At 39.2% G+C, this 16,646-nt stretch overlaps 1 protein-coding gene across 3 annotated transcripts in view; it reads right to left on the bottom strand.

Annotated features, from left to right (window-relative positions):
- The window catches only part of pikfyve (phosphoinositide kinase, FYVE finger containing), a 148,429-nt gene that overhangs the window by 75,905 nt on the left and 55,878 nt on the right, over positions 1 to 16,646 (bottom strand). For all 3 annotated transcript variants that reach the window (XM_087988726.1, XM_087988727.1, XM_087988728.1), the window contains exons 7-9: positions 6,400 to 6,486; positions 3,842 to 3,980; positions 2,272 to 2,429 (exon numbers count right to left, since the gene is read on the bottom strand). In XM_087988726.1, coding sequence (XP_087844852.1) covers positions 2,272 to 2,429; positions 3,842 to 3,980; positions 6,400 to 6,486 — 384 coding nt within the window. The remainder of the gene's footprint in view (positions 1 to 2,271; positions 2,430 to 3,841; positions 3,981 to 6,399; positions 6,487 to 16,646) is intronic.

Genomic DNA, 16,646 nt, shown 5'->3' with positions numbered 1-16,646 from the left:
TGCAAGGATGAGGAAGCAGCACACAGCATAGAAGACAGAACATCTGCCAACAAAAGGAACAATCAGCTAACTAGGAGCTAGAAAGTCTTGAAATCACCAAGATAATGGATTACAATTAAATGGGGTAACCAACTTAAGGTCACATATGCTCAGGAGCAATATGTGCAAAAGTGAAATTATAAAAAGTGCTATTAATTGTTAAATTTAAATCTGAGATGTAAGAAAAAAGTTGTTCCTGTCTCAATTTTGTACATGTGACAGAAACACATTATCAGTCTGTCAAAGGTGTGTTTTGGACGACTACTTGGTGTGTGTAGAAGTATTTGAGGAGAAAGTGAGGACTGCAGACGCTGGAGATCTGAGCTGAAAATGTGTTGCTGGAAAAGCGCAGCAGGTCAGGCAGCATCCAGGGAACAGGAGAATCGACGTTTCGGGCATAAGCCCTTCTTCAGGAATGATTCCTGAAGAAGGGCTTATGCCCGAAACGTCGATTCTCCTGTTGTATGTAGAAGTATGCATGTTATTTGAAAAAAAAACTTTTGTTGCTATCTTATGCCTCGTGTCTTGCACCTAATTAAATACTGTATTGCCTCATAAATTAATATTTTCCTTGCGAGATGTAGTTTTAATTTATTGGAGCTGGGCATTATTGAGGGCTGCAATTACTGTGAATAACTCTACTCGTGTGTTCAAATACTTAACACAAATATCGATGGTACTGTTACTGAATGACTGCAAAGCATAGCAGACAGGATGGAAGTTTGGGACTGGAAACAGTGAACAGAGATTAAGAAGCAATGGGTGTGAGTGTGGGGATTGAAAGGTTAGAATTTGGTTGCACGGAGGAGTGAAGGGGAAAGGCCTGGTAGCCTGAGGTTGATGCTGGCAGCGATTGTTGTTTTGGGGGTGGAAAGGAAGAGAGTCTGTCAGTCAGTTTGGGCAAGTAAATGAAGAGTCTAAAGGGCGTGGTCAATACTGTCCAAATGCGGGTCCAACTCAGGCTGTTGGTTGGCAGAGTTCTTATCAGGGCTTTAAATTCACCTACTACATCTCAATTGTCCACTCAGAGCGATTTCAGACACTGCCTTTCACAATGCACTGAAGGGAGGGCCAGTCAATCCCACAAGTTTAGCACTAGTACATTTAAAATTTCCAAGCTGGTGGCAACAAATATAGTTGCTGCATACATGAATCAAGTAAAAGCAGTGAAATGTTTACCAGTGAAATTTAAATTTGAGTTAAAAACACCACTGCCACCTTTGTGCTCCCATCAGGTCTGGTGTCAGCTTGAGTGGAAGTGGGTAGAATAACTTTGATCTTGATACAGTCTCCTTGTTTAACCATGAGACTCTTTTACAGCCTACTCTGAACTGCAGCAATCCCTAGCTGTCGGCAGATTGTAACACCGATATGCTTCTCCACTGTGAAACAGCATGTGTCCCCATGTTTCTAACATTTCCTGATGCCCAACATGTGCAGTATTTTTCTCTTGGATTACAGCTTGCTGAATATTTTGTAAGAACAAGATGGATCTCCAAAATTCCAAAATAACTCTTTGGGTTTCAGAAATGTAATGAGACCTGCTTCACTATTCAAAGGCAATTTGGTATAAATCCTCAGGGTAAAATGCGGAGACGACTGAAAAATTGCAATGAGCACTGTGATTCATCATGCCATAACTGGAAAACAGAGGCACTTAGTTATTTTATATATTAACTATGAACAAACGAACTAGAAGCAAGAATGGGTGATTAGGCCCTCACGTCTGCTCCGCCATTTGACAAGATCAAGGCTGATCCAATTGTCTTCAGTTCCTTATTTTGTTAGACATGCTTCATTGCAGTGCAGTTATATTTGCTCATTTTTAATGTGATTGCCTATCAACTTAAGGTTTCAATTCTAATTATTTCCTTGCCATCAATTTCCTCCATTCATTCACTTTTTCTCTTTGATCAAGATTTCATAACTGGAAGCCATTAGAGGGACAGTGCTTTAGGACAACATCTTCTGAAAGCAGGAAACAGGGAAAAGTAAAGATTCTAATTAGAAAACAGCAACCAAGATTTTTAAATAACCAATTAGGCTATAATATGGCAAGGATAAACTGCTTTGCTAAAATGTACTATTTAATGTTGATAATTTAACTTCTGAGACATCAGCTGAGTTTGAACTTGATTTTGCATTCACATTAATTGCTCACTTTCTAACTGACTGATGGACATATAAGAGAGACACAATTTAGTATGTCTCAATCTCAACTATGAAAATTACCGTGTAGTGATATGTCCATTTCTAATCAACCAATTCACCAGTTCCTTTCCTACAATACAATTAGGATAAGTTCGCAACCAGTAGCGATGATCCTGAAACTCCATGCCAGTGCTGTGATGGCATATTTTCTTCCACAGGTCTTTCAGTTGCACAGAGTCCTACAATGGATATTAGAAATGAAAGATGAATTTCAGAAAAAATAAAAATATTTTAAATGTAATTGCACGTCACAGTGCGTTAATCAATTGAAAAAGGAAAAAAAGTCGAACACCTTTCATGAGCACCAGATATCTGAAAGCACTTTGCAGTCAATAAAGTACCTTTGAAAGGTCACTTACTGTTGTAACATAGAAACGCAGAAGTCAATTTGCACACAGCGAAGTTTCAGAAACAATTTGTTTTTGTGATGCTGGTTGAGGGATAATTATTGGTCATAGCATGTTTTACATCCACCTACAAAAATAGACTAATCTTTAGTTTAATGTTTCATCCAAAGTCAGCATTCCTGACAGTGCAGTGCTCTCTAGGTTTTGTAAAGAAGTGTCAGGTAAAACTGGCATACCCAAGACCTGAAGCTGGATGTTACGTGCCTCAGCCAGGTGTCTTGTAGGCTTAGGGCACATAAAATAAGTCAAATGCTTAGCCCAGCACATTCCCATGCACCTCTGAACTGGACACCTTAATACAAAAGGTGGGAAAGTGTCAAAATTCTCAGCACAGCTACTATACGCAAATAACTGTTAAGAGATCAATTGGCCCTGATAATACATTGTCCATCCCAAAATGCAGCTGGCATGGGCTGGCTTACAGGAGTAAGGAAGCTGTTTATCTCATGGCCAGCAGAAACAAAGTTGGCAAGGGATGGGGAGTGCCTCAGCCAGGGCTATTATGTGTATTTTTTCTAAAATAGTACACCATTCTTCCTTTTGCACCACCTGCTTGACAGAAACTGGCCTCCTAACCCCTATTTTTGCCTCTCTGATCCCTCCGCACCATTGAACAATGGCACTCAATCGAATTCTCAGGTCTCTTCATGCATCACTGCCAGAAATGGTAGAGCTGTCTGTCCATCTGATTGGTTGGCGATTCCTAAGGCCAGAATGCCCTCTTCCAAATGAGGGGCAGAAGATACTTTTTAAGCCTCCTGGCTCACTGCCGACTTTCCTTTTGAACTGCCTGTACCCTGTAATTTTCTCCAGCTGGCGTTGGATCTGAACTCATCGCTATCAACTGAGCTTTGGCTGACAAACAAATCATTGTCAAATAAAACAAGAAAAGTTAATTAAAAATTTGGACTGCAGAAAGGTGATCAATAATTGTCAGGTTTTGAGGTTGATGTGAAGCAATGTTATTGACAGAAGTCAATGCGGAACACTTGGTAAAGGAACATAATTACATTTGAGCATTTTGGGGAAAAGGCAACAACAAAAAATATCAAGTTATTGAAAGTGAACAAGCAGAAAAAAAATCTGCCTCATGTGTCAAAGCAATCTGCATTATATTACTGCACAGACACAACATTTTGCCTCTCAGATGTTGTCTAACTTCCAGAAACCACTAAAATAAATACCAGAAGAATTTTTCTTTCATCTTCATTAGGGTCAGTTTTAACATACGCCCGAGAGGCTTGAGGACTGATAGAGCTGTCATATGAAGGTACCATGGGTGAAGCAGACCGGTCCAAAGAAAGATTGGTGATGCTTACAGACCTGTTATGCAGAGGAAAATAAAATCAACATAAACAAAACTGCTAAGGCTGGTAAATATATCCATCATGCTCAAACTATATAGGCGTAAGCCAATAATAGAAAGATATCTAGCATCCTAACTAGATTTTATAATAGGTTGCAATATTTTTCTCTCAAGTATCAGTTCTGAGACAACATTAATTCCCTTCTTAGTGAAGCAAAGAAATGTGCAGCGTAATGTAAACGCCCACACCAAATCAACTGTAATGAACATCATAATAACAACAACTTTACATATTTGAGTGCTTTCCAAAAAGGGTGAAACAGAAACTGCTGGACTAGCATATCAAGATATTTCCTAGCAGTTATGTTTTCTTTTATTTTCTGCCTCTTGTGAAAGCTAATCTAGTCCTCTTATATCTCATTTAAGTGGTTACACAAGCTGAAACTGAATGTCAACAGGCTAAACTGCGGAGACCATCACTACCAAGTCAACCATACAGCTAAACTGCCTTCACCCATACCTCCTCAGGGATCCATATCTTCCCAGTTCATATCTAGAAGAATTAAGGCAAATTATCATTTGCCATCTGTTTCCCAGTCTAGATCAGTTAGCTCAGAGATGACAGAGAGCACAGTCACGTCTTTCTTTATCTTACCCAGCTGGTTTTACATCCATCAGGATGCTTCATTTAATGTTATGTTCAAGGATATGAGGTCGGTCTTTTGATCAAGATAAAACACTATATCAAAAGCATCAATCAAAAAGCACATTACTTTAGCAGGGAATGAAACCTGTAATATTTGAGCAAGCATAGATTAGGAAAGCAAGCTAACATTTTTGGGATAGCATAAGACAAAGGCATCTTTAATGTTTTCTAATTAGTTCCTTTATTTTAAGTAGCAAGAATATAAAATGTATCCCACAAATCACAAGGTAGTTATACATTCCAGAACGTGTTACAAGAACTACTCACTCTGTGGAGCAGAGACAAAGATTTTAATTTGCAAAGTTTATTCTTGTAAAACAAGTTTAACATAAGGTATATGTTCTTATTATGAGTTTAAATAATTTTAAGGTCAAGCCTATTCTTATAGCTGGTAAAGTAAATTAAATTGATCAGAAGCTGGGAGATCACTCCCCAGTGAAAACCAAACCATTTTTTTTTAAAATGTGGGGTCAGATAGCTCAGTTGAGTGGATGGCTGGTTTGCAATGCAGAATTTGTCCAACACCTTGGGTTCAACTCTTTTACTGGCTAAGGTCACAATGAAGGCCCAGCCTTCTCATTCTTACAACTTGCCTCAAGTGTGGTGATGTCTAGATTAAATTCTCCACCAGACATTGCTCTCTAGTGAAAGAGCAGCCTATGGGACTCTAGGACTATGGCAAATTTCACTTTCAGAATTAAAGGGTTGTGACATTAAATGGCTTAAAGACTTGTGAAGCAGAAAATTCAGGAGCTGGTTTTTACCGCGACCACATTGAGGTATCCTACACGCACCAGCCGAGAGGGGAAAGTCTGCCTTAAAGAGCTCAACTACAAAGAAAGCAGAAGATGCTTACGCTGTAAAATGCTTAGAAAAATACTAATAGGAAAATGAAACATGCATTCTTTCAATCTTCAAATTCAGAAATATCATAGATTCTCTGAACTTAGTGGGTCGTTACATAGATTAAGTAAATGGTCAACCAAAATGTGCATTTATCAATTTGATATTAAAAGCCCTGGCTCATCTGCGTTTTAAGAAAAGTCAAAGAGAAAAAAAGAACTAAGTGAACTTTTAATTTGTTTAAATCGAAAGAAAAATAAGTTCATACAAAATTCTATACAACACATCAAAGCAATGTGAAATATGAGTGAAGACTCAAACTAAAGGGAGAAACAGATGTCTAAGTAGATGCAAAATATGACAGTTAAAAAAGTTGGAAATGGGAGAACAGTTCATATTAATATGTATCAATCTTTCCATCCTATCTTGTGGCATTTTCTTCATTACTCAAACAGAAGCTTCAACAAAACCGATAATTCAATGTTGATTTAATACTAAAAATAGTACATTTCTCCATTGATCATAATTTCAAAAATGCAAAGCTAGCGAATTTGTCACGTTTTCAAAATGCTTGAAATATCTATACAAATGAAAACTTTGGAATACTCTTTTTTTTTAAGGTTCCCTAATCAATTATAGAAAAAAGTTAACATTGCAGCTTAATTTTTCCATATTTGTTCTTCCAATTTGACTTGTTAGCTAAATATCAAAAATTTGTCTTATGGGAGGAAATCTCCAACATTAAACTTTAAATATTTCAATTTCTGTTTAATTTTTCTTTCTTCGATGAGCACTTTTGTGATTTTTGACAACAAAGAGTGGAAGAAGGTGGCTTACAAGGTAAAGAATTACGGCAAAGAAGAACACATTATTCCATTTAAACAAACCTTTTTCGAGCAGGTGACTTTCCTACATCCTCCTGCACAGTTGAGAGTCGCGTTGTCAAATTACTCTGAGAATCCTGGTGGCCCAAGCTGATTAAGAGAAAAAGATAACGTGATCAATTCCAAAATTAAAGATTCACTATCCTATCTTAACAGCAATGTTTAAAGTTTTAACAAGGCATCACATGTGCCTGAAATTACAGATCAAAAACAGCAAGCCCAATGCAATCATTCCTTAACTGCATTCAAACTCAACAAGTTGAATTTTCAATATTAAATAGCAGTTACCTCAGATAGTAGCTTACTCTTGTTATACTATATCCAAGATCCATTTGAAAGATAATGACTTGCATATCAATTACTGAAACATCTTAGCTGCTGTTTTGTAATTGCAATTTTTTTTTCCTCTTCCTTGATCTTTCCTTTCAGAAGGAAAATATTAAATGTACTGTCCAAAGATCTTCTAGTCATAGCATCTCGTATTTTTTTTCTTTATTCATTGGATGTGGGTGTCGCTAGCAAAACCAGCATTTGCTACCCATCACAAAGTGGCCATAAACTCAGTAGCTTGCTACACCATTTCAGAGGGCACTGGAGTCAACTAGATTATGAGTCACATATGGGCTAGACAGGGTAAGGTTGACCGATTTCCCTCCTGAAAGGGCATCTGGGAATAGCTCAAGTGGTAGGAAACCCTTTTTTTAAAAGGAGTTAAAATGTTTAGACAGCAGTATATGTCTGTCAAGAAATAAGGGAATTGGATGAAATTGTGTCGTGTGGAACTAGATATTGCAGGGATTACTGACATGCTACAGAACATTCAGGACTGGGAACTAAAATTTACCTAAGATATTTAGAAAAAGAGGGCAAAGGTAATGTGAAGTAACTGCACTTAGAAGGGATCATTCAATGGCTGTAGATAAAATATGACAATGTTATCAGCAAGACCAAGACAGAATCTAACTGAATAATCACTAAAATAATAAGAAATCAGATCAATAGGAATAACAGTGGGTGGGGGAAGAGGAGGAGGAGGGGCTGCAGTAAAGGAGGAAACACACATTTTGGAAAATTTACCAAAACGATTTCAATTATCCCAATATTAACTGGATACAGGACGCAGTCAAAAGGATAAGGAATGGAATTCATACAAGTGTACAGCACTCCTTTTTAACCCAGTATGTGTAAAAGCCAACAAAAGATGATTACTTGTTGGTTCATTCCTCATTATAAGATCCAAAGCACAAATGTAAAAGTAGGGAAATGTCTAGGAAATAGTGGCCTTCAACCAACAATAAAAACAATGTTAATAGACTGATGAAACACTGATTCATGAGTCTAGGACTTTGGGAAAATAAGTGGGCAACAACAAGAGACTAAATAGCCTACTCCTGTTTCTAATTCCTGTGTTTGTATGTATTCGCAAACAACACAGTAGAGCATCAATGGGTACAATTAAAAGCCATGTTGAAGAGAATGCAGGAAAAACACATCCTGCTAAATAAAAAACAGAAATCAAACATTATTAATTGGACGAGCGAACAATTGAGGGTTTAGGAAAGAAATATATTAAGTACATAGGCAGCAAAAGAGTGCATGACTTGTGAGAATATAAGATACTAGAAGATAAATCAAAAGAACAATTAGGAAGTCAACCAGAAATTATGAAATCAACAAAGGACAAAATAAAATAAAAATATTTTGCAGGTACATCAATAAGAAGGGTAGGATGGGATTAGAGCCATTTAGGGACAGTCAGGGTAATACAGTAAACATAACAAGAGAATTAGGAGAAATTGTATTTTTTTTATTTCACTTTATTTTACTATGGAGATGGAACAGGTAGAAAGGATGTGGAAACACAGGAACATAGAAATAGGAGCATTAGGCCATTTAGCATTTTAACACTGCACCACCATTCAATATGGTCATCCAAATCAGTACAATGTTCCCACTTCCTGTTCCTTTATCTCCACGGGATAGTTATAATGCCTTGGTGTAAACATTCAATGTTTTGGCCTCAACTGCTTGCTGTAGCAGAGAATTCACCCAGAGAGTGGTGAGCCTATGGAAGAGATTTCTCCTCGTCTCAGTTCAAAATAGCCTACCCTATATTCTTAATCTGTTACTCTTGGTGCTAGATTTCCTGATTACTGGAGACATCTGTCCTGCATTTTGATTTGATTTATTAGTGTCACATGCACTTAAGTATAGCGAAAAGTTTTGGTTTGCATTCAGTATAGGCAGACCATAAGCATACAAAAGGGACAAAGATCACAGGATGATTGAGCAGAGTGAAGAATACAAAGTTATGGCTGGAAAAAAGGTGCACAAAAAGAAAGATCAACATTGGACTTCTCATATTTTGAAATCTATTCAGAAATTTAATAACAGCTGGGAAGAAGCTGTTCTTGAACCTGTTGGTAGGTGCACTTAAGCTTTTTTAATCTTCTGCCTGACAGAAGAGGTCGGAAAAGAACCAGGATGGGAAGGGTCTTTGATGATGTTGGCTGCCTTTCTGTGGCAATGAGAAGTGTAAATGGAATCAATGGATGAAAGGATTTACCTTTTCTAGTCTTACTAGAATTTTACAGGTTTCTACAAGATTTCTTCATCCCTCGCCATTCTTCTAAACTCTAGTTTATATAGTCCGAACTGACACAATCTCTCTTCAAACGTCAGTCCTACTTCCCTAGAACCAGTCTGGTGAATCTTTGGTTGCACTCCCTTCATAGCCAGAGCATCTTTCCTTAGAAAAGGAGACCAAAACAACACACAGTATTCCAAGTCTCATCAAAGCTCTGTAAAATTGCAGTTACGACATCCCTGCTCCGACAAGCTTAACCTCTCGCTATTAAAGGCAACATACCATTTGCCTTCTTCACCTTCTGCTGCAGCTGCTGCTTGGCTTCAGTGACCGATGTAGAAAGAAACCCAGGTCTTGCTGCACTCCTCCCTTTTCCAAACTATTGTCATCCAGACAATAATCTGACTTCCAGATTTTGCTACCAAAGAGGATAACCTAACATTTATCCACATTATACTTCATCTACTATGCATTTGCCCACTCATTAGCTTGTTCAAATAATAGTGAAGCATCTCGTCCTAACAGATCACTTTCTCAACCAGCAATTTTACACTTAGTTCCCTCATCCAAATCATTAATATATATTGTGAATAACTGGGGTCCAAGCACTGAGTTCTGTAGTACCCCATAAGTCACTGCCTGCCACCCAGAAACAGATTTGTTTATACTTAAAAAACAGAACCGTACTAAAAGAATATCTCTGGACTCAAAATGTTAACTCTCTTTCTCTCTCCAAAGATGCTGCCAGACTTGCTGAGTTGTTCCAACAATGTGTTTTTTGAGTTTTTGTTTCAGATTTTCATCATCCGCAGTTTTTTTTAAACTCTTTCTTCTTACTCTTTGTTTCATATATGCCAACCAGCTCTTGACCCATGTCAGTAACCTACCCTCCCATGCACTTTAATTTTACAAGATAATCACGTGCACATGTCAGTAACCTACCCTCCCATGCACTTTAATTTTACAAGAAAACCACATCCACTGACAGCCCTTATCAACTCTATTAGTTACTTCCTCAAGAAATTCCAGTGAATTTGTCAAACATTTCCCTTTCGTAAATTCGTGCTGACTTCCTCTGATTCTGCCACTGTTTTCCAAGTGCTCTGATGTTAAATCTTTTACAATGGACTCCAGCATTTTCTGTTCTATTGATGTCAGGCTAACTGGTCTATAATTCATGTTTTGGCTCTACCTTCTCTTTTAAATAGTGGTATTACACTTGTTACCTTACAATCCAGCAGAGCTGTTGCAGAGTCGATAAAATCTTGAAAGATGATCACCCATTTGTCATTATTTTTAATAGCTTTTTCCTTAACTACTCTGTGATATAGATTAATTAGGCCCTAGGTCCTTGAACGGCCTTTAATCCCATCAATTTACATTCTTCCAAGATGGCAGCGCCAGTAAGGTAGGCAACATTTGGGCTTCTGGGTGCGTCCACTCCACACCAGCCGCTTCCTCTCTTCTTTGATACCTCTTTTTCACTATTTTTTTCTTCATCATCTTCCTATTGTCAGTAGCAAAGGTGACATTGCAGAGGACGGCAGCGGAAGCGGGACTTTTAGTGAAACAGTGACCTGGCCTGGCAACAGGGTCAGGGACTCCTGCTTGGTGTAAACCTAGAGTGGGGATTCCAGGCATTGTTGAGGCTTTCAAAAGCAGAGCCAGGGACCCCTGGCCGCGCTAGGCCAGGAGCAGGGACACCTGGTTATCAGTGAGGCAGTAGCAACAGCGGAGCTGGGGGCTCCTGACTGCTGGACCCACATTCGCCCCGCATGGGACCTGGCATCAGTGAATCATCATTGAGGTGAGCCCAGTGATGAAGAGATGGCGCCTGAAGAGCGGCAACTCCGACACAGGTTGATCCATCAGAGGGGTGGCAATGCAGGTGTTGTTGGTCAGCCAGCTCAGGACACATGACGGAGGCAACTGAACAAAGATGGACTCTCTTTCAGCTATATCTTGAACTACTCAAAATGACACTGGATTATGGCAACAGTTTAAGCTTTTCACTATTTTATTGTGTACAGTACAGGTGACAATAAATCATTCAAATTTCCCCAACATTTCCCTACTAATACCAGATTTCCTCCAGTTTCTCTCTCTCACTAGATTCTGTGTTTCTCAATATTTTTGGGACATTTGAGCGCTTCTTTGAGAAAACAGAATTAAAATATGTATTTGATTGGTCTGTCAACTTTTTGCTCCCTATTAAAACACTTTAGCTACTGCTTTCTGATTGACCTACATTTGTCTTAACTGATCATTTTTCTCCTCACTGACCTATAGATGCTTTTTAAAACCAGTTTGTATGTTTTACTCTGTATTTCAATATCCAAGTCGTTCATGAACATAATGAAAAATAGTTCAAGCATTAATCCTTGGGGAAGATGACACTTCAGTCTGAAGAACACCTTTCCTTAGTCCAAACTTTCTTCTTTAAAATCAAAGCAGCCGCTGATCCTCAGAGTGCAGGAGCCTTGATTTTGTTAGTTAGCCTTTTAAGTGGTATTTAATAAAAGATTTCTTACAATATATACAGACAACCACTGTATTCCTTTCATGACCCTTATCTGTTACTGATGAAAAAGCCCCGTGTTTGATCAATCTCCCTTCCACAAATCTGTACTGGCTCTCGTTCATCAAATCAAACTCAAGTTTCCCATTTCTTTCTCTTAAATCTTAGTCACCACAGAAATGCCTGATCAGCTACTCATAAGTCCTTTGTCTGTTAAGTAACAAAATTAAGAAACTTCTGATTTACTGACATCGGTTTAAGATCCTATTTTTAGCTTTCTTAAAATTCAAACATGGGAATCATCAAAGTTATGGCAACTCTATTAATAAGGGCAGCAATGTCATCAGCAACACACAAATCTATAAATTGACAGCCATTGCTTCATTTTAATCCAAGATAGCCATTTGATGAGTTCCTTAAGACCAAGTCATAGAGTCCGAGTTGTACAGCATGGAAACAGACCCCTCGGTCCAACTCACCTATGCCGACCAGATATCCCAACCCAATCTAGTCCCACCGGCTAGCACCCAGCCCATATCCCTCCAAACCCCTCCTATTCATATACCAATCCAGATGTCTTTTAAATTGTACCAGCCTCCACCACTTCCTCTGGCAGTTCATTCCATACACGTACCACCCTCTGCAGGATAAAGTTGCCCCTTATGCCTCTTTTATATCTTTCCGCTCTCACCCTAAACCTATGCCCTCTAGTTCCAGACTCACCCACCCCAGGGAAAAGACTTTGTCTATTTATCCTATCCATGCCCCTCATGATTTTGTGAACCTGTATAAGGTCACCCCTCAGCCTCCGGCGCTCCAGGGAAAACAGCCCTAGCCTATTCAACCTCTCCCTATAGCTCAAATTCTCCAACCCTGGCAACATCCTTGTAAATCTTTTCTGAACCCTTTCAAGTTTCACAACATCTTTCTGATAGGAAGGAGACCAAAATTGCACGCAATATTCCAACAGTGGCCTAACCAATGTCCTGAACAGCCACAACATTACCTCCCAACTCCTGTACTCAATACTCTGACCAATAAAGGAAAGCATACCAAATGCCTTCTTCACTATCCTATCTACCTGTGACTCCACTTTCAAGGAACTATGAAGCTGCACTCCAAGGTCTCCTTGTTCAGCAACCATTAAACGTATAAGTCCTGCTAAGGTTTGCTTTCCCAAAATACAGCACCTTGCATTTATCTAAATTAAACTCCATCTGCCATTTCTCAGCCCATTGGCCCATCTGATCAAGATCCCGTTGCAATCAGAGGTAACCTTCTTCGCTGTCCACGATACCTCCAATTTTGGTGTCATCTGCAAACTTACTAACTATACCTCATATGCTCACATCCAAATCATTTATATAAATGATGAAAAGTAGTGGACCCAGCACTGATCCTTGTGGCACTCCACTGGTCACAGGCTTCCAGTCTGAAAAACAACCCTCCACCACCACCCTCTCTCTTCTACCTTTGAGCCAGTTCTGTATCCAAATGGCTAGTTCTCCCTGTATTCTATGAGATCTAACCTTGCTAATCTGTCTCCCATGGGGAACCTTGTCGAATGCCTTACTGAAGTCCATATCGATCACATCTACCGCTCTGCCCTCATCAATCCTCTTTGTTACTTCTTCAAAAAACTCAATCAAGTTTGTGAGACATGATTTCCCACGCACAAAGCCATATGGACTATCCTTAATCAGTCCTTGCCCCTCCAGATACATGTACATCCTGTCCCTCAGGATTCCCTCCAACAACTTGCCCACCACCGACATCAGGCTCACTGGTCTATAGTTCCCTGGCTTGTCCTTACCATTTTCTTAAACAGTGGCACCACGTTAGCCAACCTCCAGTCTTCCAGCACCTCACCTGCAACTATCAATGATACAAATATCTCAGCACCGGGCACAGGAATCATTTCTCTAGCTTCCCACAAAGTTCTAGGGTACACCTGATCAGGTCCTGGGGATTTATCTACTTTTATGCGTTTCAAGACATCCAGCACTTCCTCCTCTGTAATATGGACATTTTTCAAGATGTCACCATCTATTTCCCTACATTCTATATCTTCCATGTCCTTTTTCACAGTAAATACTGATGCAAAATACTCATTTAGTATCTCCCACGGCTCTACATAAAGGCCGCCATGCTGATCTTTGAGGGGCCTTATTCTCTCCCTAGTTACCCTTTTCTCCTTAATGTATTTGTAAAAACCCTTTGCATTCTCCTTAACTCTATTTGCCAAAATTATCTCATGTCCCCTTTTTGCCCTCCTGACTTCCCTCTTTAGTAAACTCCTGCTGCCTTTATACTCTTCTAATGATTCACTCCATCTACCCTGCCTATACCTGACATATGCTTCCTTCGTTTTCTTAACTAAACCCTCCAGTTCTTTAGTCATCCAGCATTCCCTACACCTCCCAATTCCTTTCACCCTAACAGGAATTTCTCTTGACTCTCGATATCTCATTTTTGAAGGCTTCCCATTTTCCAGCCATCCCTTTATCTGCGAACATCTGCACCCAATCAGCTTTTGAACGTTCTTGCCTAATACCAAGCAATGGCAGCAACAACGAGAAGAGGAGAAAGGAAGAACTTTGCCTGATGCCAATCAGCATATGGAACTAGTCACTAACATCCTATGTTTTCACACTGTATTTGGAATTCTCATAGACCTACTCAAGAACTGTAATCATCCTTGGTGGGATGTTATATGAAAACTGAAGAGTAAAAGCTGATGTAGGAAATCCAAGGCCTTAGTGAAATCAATTAAACTAACTGCAAGGGATCCTAATACTCTGGGTAGTTGCAAACAATCAACATAGTGTAAAAATCTACTTAGACTGAAAGTACTTGGTCTGAATTCTGCATGCTCTTCTAATTTCATTACTCTGTGAATATGGTCAAGGATCAAAGCAGCATATCTTAAGTTGATATTGATAGAGTGACTCTACTCCAATACTGATGAGAGTTGCTGGTCTGAAATTATCAAACTCAAATATTGAACTCTCAAAGCTCTAAAGTGCTTAAATGGAAAACTAAGTACTGTTCCAGAAGCTCATCTTGAACTTCACTCAAACACTGCAACAGGCCTAAGAAAAACGTCTAGCATGGGAGAAGGATGGTGCATTGAAATGGCAAGTGACTAGAAGGTCAGAGTCACACTCATGGCCAAAATGGAAGCATTCTGCAAACCAGTTACCCAGTCTATGTTTGCTCTCCACAAGACAGAGACTTCTTTCTGAGCAGCAGATATTTTCAGTGAGATTTTTGTAGATACAGGCAATTGACTCATCTTCGGGAACAACGTCAATGCCCAGACCTGGTTATAAAGCAAACATAACCACTGAACAGCTGCTTTGCTGCCTGTCTTGAATATTTTAGGACATTTACTGATCTTGAGTGCAGTACTTGCCTTTGTCATCTCATTTTCAGATGAGTCTTTCTACATTTATTGGGAGACCATTTGGGGGCATATTGACTTGGGCTGAGTTGGCCACATTAAGTCTGTTAAAGACTTCCTGAGAGTGTTCTGCCGACAATGATATTGTCTCCAGCTTTCAAAAAGAGTGTATCATCTTGACAGTAACTATTTTTAGGTTCTCTGCAACCTTCTTTCTAATTTGAAGCAGCGATCACATGTCATTGCAAACAGGTGGGCCCACTGATTCCTGTGCTTGTTTGTTGATCCATTTTCTCCTGTCTTTTTGAGCATTCCTTTTCACCCCTCTTTCTTTAATTATATAGACCTGATGGAAGGTAATGTTTCCTGTTTTGCTTTTATGTTGAAGTACCTACATTTGTACTATAAAAGGTCCATATTTGGTCAATGATCCAGACTTCCTTCAGAGATACTTGATATCCTGACACTTCTACCCTGCTACTTTCATTGCTACTTTTAATTCTTCCTACCAAGTTACTGTTCCAGGCACAGAGTCAGCCAGGACATCAAATCCAGTTAAGTTGAAAGTCATCTTTAGGTTTAAATAACATAAATCTACTGATATCAAATCTCTTCCACCTCTTCAGCTTAGTCTTGACCCTTACTATTGCCAAACAGCAATCACTAAATAAGTTTAACCCTTTATACACTTTAATATTCTCCAAACAAGCAGTTCTCTAACTTGGTCCCATAGTCAAATGGTCAAATGGTCAGTTCTATGGTTCTATGGTCATTAGAAGTCCATGTAATTTTGTACATTCTTTACATGTGAAGAGTGAGGAGCTAATCTTGGGGGGTGGGGAGTGGGGAGGTGCTGAAAATGTACAAAACCAGATTAATTCCCACCCATTTGTGAATTCATGTCAGCATGGCTTCAGTAATGTCACCTATCAACAAACAGGCCAAGAGTGGAAGTCACCATAAACACCAAGGAAACAAACCAAACAAAAAGAAAAGGACAGGAAACCACTAAACAACAGACCAATATCTGAATAAAGTTGATATCATAGAAGACGTCACCATTCCAGGCAGTTCTACTAATATGCAGGGAGCCCAGAAACAAATAGTTAAAACATCAGATTTCAAGGTTTTCCATTAAAACAAAGTTTACACTGTACAACGCAAACATGCTCTCTGCTCTGCTATGTGGTTCTACAATGCAAACATGCTCTTTGCTCTGTTATATGGTTGTGAAACTTGGAACCTGAAAACCTGTCAAGAACTGAAACTGAATACCTTTATGCTAGATGTCTTCAAAGATTCTAGGCAGGCACTGGCGAGATCCCAAATCAAAAGAAAGGAAAAGTTCAGAATAGCCTGCAGCTTCACCTGTCATCTGCAAAAGATAGCTTGGCTGATACAGCCATGTCACTCGATTTCCAACATTGCAGCCTGCACATGAGGAAATTCAGTGAGTTTCTACCAGATTTGGGAGAAAACCTGACCCAAGATGAACTAGGTATGTCAGACTGACAATAGAGATCTGCAGCTGAACAACAGAATCTGAGTGACACAAGACCTTTAACTGAGCACATTTAAGAAGAGCATCTGTTCTTTTGCCTCAGATACAGGAACTGCCAAGTCTAAATAAGTCATCCAACAGGGGATGACTGACATAAATGTTGGAATATGATACTTCATGGCTCCCACTTGTGTAAAAAAAAGGATGAAATTACAACAACAATTTTCACTATTAGGTCAGA

This window comes from Chiloscyllium plagiosum, unplaced genomic scaffold, assembly GCF_037043375.1.
Source record: "Chiloscyllium plagiosum isolate Xiang-an unplaced genomic scaffold, Cpla_swu_hap1 HiC_scaffold_7, whole genome shotgun sequence".
NCBI classification, from domain to species: Eukaryota; Metazoa; Chordata; class Chondrichthyes; order Orectolobiformes; family Hemiscylliidae; genus Chiloscyllium; species Chiloscyllium plagiosum.
This window is presented reverse-complemented; position numbering and strand designations above follow the sequence as displayed.